At 40.9% G+C, this 5,890-nt stretch overlaps 1 protein-coding gene across 1 annotated transcript; it reads right to left on the minus strand.

Annotated features, from left to right (window-relative positions):
- Positions 1-434: 434 nt before the first annotated feature.
- On the minus strand, positions 435-1,107 carry LOC108687204 (proline-rich receptor-like protein kinase PERK2). The gene is made up of 2 exons (XM_018192866.1): positions 874-1,107; positions 435-749 (listed from the first exon to the last, which is right to left on the minus strand). Exons 1-2 carry the CDS (start codon positions 1,105-1,107, stop codon positions 435-437), a joined length of 549 nt encoding a protein of 182 aa, XP_018048355.1.
- Between the last annotated feature and the right edge of the window lie 4,783 nt (positions 1,108-5,890).

Raw genomic sequence — 5,890 nt, forward strand, 5'->3', positions numbered from 1 at the left:
ATACATATATATATTTATATATATATATACTAGATTTATAAAAAAAAATTTAATTTTTTGACCGGAATTGGACGATTTTTTTACCGAAAATATGGTCAATTTATCAGTTTAACCTCCAAATTTCGATCGGATTTGGCCGATTTTTGTACCGAAATTGACAGATTTTTTTATCGGAAATGGTCAATTTTTCAGTTTAACGTCCAAATTTGGATCAAAATTAGCCGATTTTTCGACCGGAATTGGCCGATTTTTGAACAGTAATTGGCCGATTTTTAAACCGAGAATGGCCCATTTTTAATTTAATCTCCAAATTTGGATTGTAATTGGCCGATTTTTTTATTGGAAATGATCCATTTTCAGTTTAATGTCCAGATTTGGATTGGAATTAGCCGAATTTTAGACAGGAAAGGCCTCTAGGGGATAAGTCCGGAGGCCTAGGGGCGGGAGTGTCCTCTCGGGGACCTGGGAGTAAATCCGACTATCCCTAGGGGTCTAGTGATTATACTGTCCACCTCTACGGGTCTGGGGGGCGAGGATGGTCTCTCGGGGTTAATTCCGGCCATCTCAGGCGGACTGGGGGTCGAGAGTGGTTCCTCGGATGTAAGTCTGGCCATCCCCGGAGGCCTGGGAATCGAATGGCTACTCGGGGTTAAGTCCGAAGACCTCCGGGATCCTGGGCGGGCAGTGGTATCCTCTCGGGGGTAAGTCCTGCTATCCAAGGAGTTGGGAGTAATATCGGCTCTTGGAGCCTTAGGGGATACTCAGGAGTAAGTCCGGCCACCCCCGATGGCCCCCGATCCCCCGATGGGGGATGGGATTGGTTTTTTGGGTATTTTTTGTCATCCCTAATGGCATGGGTGTATATTCCACAACCCTCATTGGCATGGGGATCGGAGGTTGCCTCTCGTTTGTAAGTCCGGTCACACCCATGGGACTGAGCGGAGGAGAAGTCCTCTCGGGGATAATTCCGGGAAGCCCCGGGGGCCTATGGGAAAGTCCGGCCACCACCAGAAGTCTGGTCATCGGGGGTGGACTTTCGAGAGTACATTTGATTACTCCCGATGGCCTGGGGGCCGCGGGTGGCATCTCGGGGGTTTGTCCGGACATCATTGACTCATATATGGCCTCTGAACGCTAAATGCGCCCACTTACGGCACAAATATGTCCTCTAAACGGAAATTTAGGCCACTTTCTGCCCAGATATGTACTCTAAATCTACATATTTTAGTACCAGATACGTCCTCTAAACGATATATTCGGCCACTTTCGGCTCATATATGGCTACTAAACAGTAAATCCGTCCATTTTCGGACAAGATATGGCCTCCAAACGTAAATCCGTTGACTTACGACCAAGATATCCTCTAAACGATAAATCCACTTTCGACCTATATATTGCCTCTAAACGATAAACTCCGCCACTTTCAGCACAGATATGGTCTCTAAACTGCAAGTCCGTTCATTTTCGGCCCAGATATGGGACCTAAACAGTAAACCCGTCCACTTTTGGCCAATATGTGCCATCTAAACGATAAATCCACCACTTTCGGCACACATATGTCTTCTAAATCAAGATGTGGCTTTCAAATGGTAAATCCGTTCTCTTTCGGCCCAAATATGTCATCTAAACGGTAAATTCATCCATTTTCGGCCCATATATTGCAGTTAAACAGTATACCCCGCCATATTCAGCCCAGACTTGACATCTAAACAGTAAATTCGGCCAGATGTGGCTTATAAACGGTTAATCCGATCACTTTTGGTCAATATATGGCCTCTAAATGGTAAATCCGACCATTTTCGGCCAGATATTGCTCTGAATGTTAAATACGTCCATTTTCGGCCCATTTATGGCATCTAAACGCGTAAATTCGGCTACTTTCGGCGTAATATGGCCTCTAAACGTTAAATTCGACCACTTTCTGCCTAGATATGGCCTCTAAACGGTAAATCCGGCCACTTTCGGCCCAAATATGTGATCTAAATGGTAAATCCGGTCACTTTCGGACCAAATATGTCTTCTAAAGAGTAAATTCGGCCACTATTGGCCCATGTATAGCATCTAAACGCTAAGTCCTCTTTCAAAAAGTTCACTTTCGGCCAGAAATTGCCTCTAAACCGTAAATCCGAGTAATTCTAGTCCAGATATGGCCTCTATTCTATAAATACGGCCACTTTTAACCCAGATGTGGCCTCTAAACAGTAAATCCTGCCATTTTCGGATCTGATAAGGACTTTAATGTGTAAATCCGCTAAAACTTTCGGCCCAGATATGTCCTTCAATCGGTAAATCCGACCAGTTTATATATATTCCAGCCCAAATATATCTTCTAATTGGTAAACCCGGCCACTTTCGGCCAGATATGGCCTCTAAACGGTAAATACGTTCACTTTCGGCGAGATATGGTCTCTGAATGAAAAAACCGGTCATTTTCGGCCCAGATTGGCCGCTAATTGTAAAATCCTGCAACTTTCCGCCTGTTATGGCGTCTACTGTAAATCCAGCAACTTTCGACACAAATCTCTAAATGATAATCCCAGCCACTTTTGGCACAGATATGGCATCTGAACGGTAAATCCGGCCACTTACGGCTCAGATATCGTCTATAAACGGAAAATCTGGCTACTTTCGGCCAAGATACGTCATCTAAACAGTAAATTCGTTCACTTTCGGCCCAGATATGGCAACTAAACGTCAAAATCCCGTCACAATTGGTCCAGATGAGGCCTCTGAACGGTAAATTCGAGTTCTTTCGGCCCAGATATGGCCTATAAACAGTTAATCCGTCCACTTTCGGCCCAGATATAGCCTCTAAACGGTAAATCCGCATTCTTTCGACCAAGTTATGGCCTCTAAATGGAAAATCCGGCCACTTATGGCACAGATATAGCATTTAAACAGTAAATCCGGCCACTTTCGGGACAGATATGGCACCTAAAAAAACCGGTCACTTTCGGACCAGATACGTCCTCTAAACGGAAAATCCGGCAATTTTCAGCCCAGATATGACTATTAAACGGTAAATTCGTTTACATTCGGCCCAGATGTTACCTCTAAATTGTAAACCCGGCCAATTTCGGTCCAGGTATGGGCTCTAAACTGTAAGTCTGTTCACTTTCGGCCCAGATATGTCATCTAAACAGTAAATAAGGCCACTTTCGATCAATATATGACCGCGAAACGGTAAACCCGGCCACTTTCAGCACAGATATATCTACTAAACAGTAAATTCATCCACTTTCATGCCAGGTATGGCCTTTAAAAGGTTAATACATCCACTTTCGGCTCAGACATGGCCTCTAAACGGTAAACCCGGTCATTTTGGAGCCAGATATGTACTTTAAACGGTAAATCCAGCCACTTTAGTCCCAGTTATTGCCTCTAAACGATAAATCCGGCCACTTATTCCAGATATAACCTCTAAACGGTTAATCCGGCCACATTGGACCCAGATATGGCCTCTAAAGGTTATTCCAGCCACTTTCGGCCAAGATATGGCTTCTTAACGATAAATACGTCCACTTTCGGTGAGATATTGCCTCTGAATAATAAATCCGAGAACTTTCGGCCCAGATACGGCCTCTGAATGGTAAATCCTGCCACTTAATCCCAGAAATGTCATCTAAACGGTTAATCAGGCCATTTTCGGCATATATACAGCCTTTAAACGGTAAATCCATCCATTTTCGAACCAGATATGACCTCTAAACAGAAAACCCGGACTCTTTCAGCCCATGTCAATTAAATGATAAATACATCTACTTTCCACCCAGATATGGCTTCTAAACGGTAAATCCGGTCACTTTCGGATCAGATATGTTCTCTAAACGATAAATACGTTCTTTTTCGAACCCGATATTCTAAATGGTTAATACGGTCACTTTTGGCGTGATATGGCCACTTTCTGTCCAGTTTAGCGGCCACATTTCGGTCGAAATTATGTGATTTACTATTTAGAGGATGTATATGGGTCGATAGTGACGAGATTAACCGTTTAGAGACCATATCTGTGCTATATGTGGCTGATCTTTGTCGAATATAGTGAGATTTACCGTTTAGCTGCCATATATGGGCAGAAAGTGGCCGGATTTACCGTTTAAAAGACATATCTGGTCCGAAAGTGACCGAATTTACTGTTTAGAGGCCACATATGCTGAAGTAGACGTATTTACCGTTTAGAGGCCATATCTGTGCTATATGTGGCTGGATTTACCGTTTAGAGGCCATATATGGGCCGAAAGTGGCCGGATTTTTCGTTTAGGTGTCATATCTAGGTGACCGGGTTTACCGTTTAGAGGCATATTTAGGCAGAAAGTAGCTTAAATTTCCGTTTAGAGGCCATATCTAGGCCGAAGGTGGCCGGATTTACCTTCTAGATGTCGTTTCTGGGCCGAAAGTGGCTGAGATTACCATTTAAAGACCATATATTCAGAAAGTGACTGAATTTACTGTTTATAGGACTTATCTCGGCAGAATGTTATCAGATTTACCGTTAAAAGAACATATCTGGGCTAATAGTGGCCGAATTTACTGTTTAGAGGCCGTTTCTGTACCGAAAGTTGCTGGGTTTACCGTTTAGAAGCCATATATGGGCCGAAAGTTACCGGATTTACCATTCATGCCTCTACGGATCGGAAGTGGCCGGGTTTACCGTTTAAAGGCCACATCTGGTCCGAAAGTGGAAATTTACCGTTTATTGTCCATTTCGTGACAAAAACTTACGAGATTTATCGCTTAGATGCAATATATGGACCGACAGTGGCCGGGTTTACTTTTACAGGTCATATCTCGGCCGATATGGCGGGATTTATCGATTAGCGGTCATATATGGACCGAAAGTGGCAGGATTTACTGTTTAGAGGCCATATCGGGGCCGAAAGTGGCCGAATTAAGCAGTCATATCTGGAACGAAAATGGATGGATTTACTGTTTATAAAACAATTCTGTGCAGAAAGTGGCTTAAATTTTCATTTAGAGGCCATATCTGGGTCGAAAGTGGCCGGATTTAGCGTTTAGAGTCATGTCTGAGACGAAAATGGATGGATTTACTGTTTATAGGACATATCTGAGCAGAAAGTGGCCTAAATTTCCGTTTAGAATGGATGGATTAACCGTTTAGAGGTCATATCTGGGCCGAAAGGATATATTACTAATATTTATTATTTAAATTATTCGTTATTAATTTTAATTATTATTTTTACAATTATAGGTTATATATTTATGTTTATAAACTGATTTTCTAATTCTATATATTCTTTAATTGGGGTTGTGCGAGCTATTTCACAAACTTCATCAAATGAGATTAGTGTAATTATAATTTTTTTGGTGGTGATAATTTTAAGGGAAAGATATTCTTCTTTGGATTTTATGAAATGGCAAGTATATATATATATGGTATAGGTTAAGCCCATTATTTTTGATATTTTTTGTAATAGTGTTAGCAGGATTGAATCGTAGGCCGTTTGATTTTGTTGAGAGTGAGTCAGAGTTAGTTCTAGCGTTTAATGTGGAATATTTTAGAGGGGCTTTTGCTTTGATTTTTATAGCTGAGTATGATATGATTATTTATTTTATGTATTTAAATGGGAATATTTATTAATTTAATTGGATTATGATGATCGTGGTTGTATATTAATTTGATAATATTTTTAATTATTTTAATACGTGGGTATTACCACGAATGCGGTATGATGAGTTAATATATTTATGTTGAAAGATTAGTTTACCTTTTATTTTAAATTTTATGATTGTTATTTTCATATTCAAGTTTATACTTGTATTTATGTGGGAAGGAATTAATAAGTAGGAGATAGGAGAAAGAATAAAAATAATATAACGGTATTTTAGAAATAGCAATTGAAAAAATTAATTTAATGTATGTATATATATA

This window comes from Atta colombica, unplaced genomic scaffold (assembly GCF_001594045.1).
Source record: "Atta colombica isolate Treedump-2 unplaced genomic scaffold, Acol1.0 scaffold201, whole genome shotgun sequence".
In the NCBI taxonomy this organism is placed as follows: domain Eukaryota; kingdom Metazoa; phylum Arthropoda; class Insecta; order Hymenoptera; family Formicidae; genus Atta; species Atta colombica.

Excerpts from the sequence above, each read along its gene's own strand:
- LOC108687204 (XM_018192866.1), bottom strand. The coding sequence starts at position 1,107 with ATGTCCGGACAAACCCCCGAGATGCCACCCGCGGCCCCCAGGCCATCG. Across the intron at positions 750-873 it reads CGATCCCCATGCCAATGAGG|GCTCCAAGAGCCGATATTAC; the intron begins GTTGTGGAATAT and ends GTATCCCCTAAG.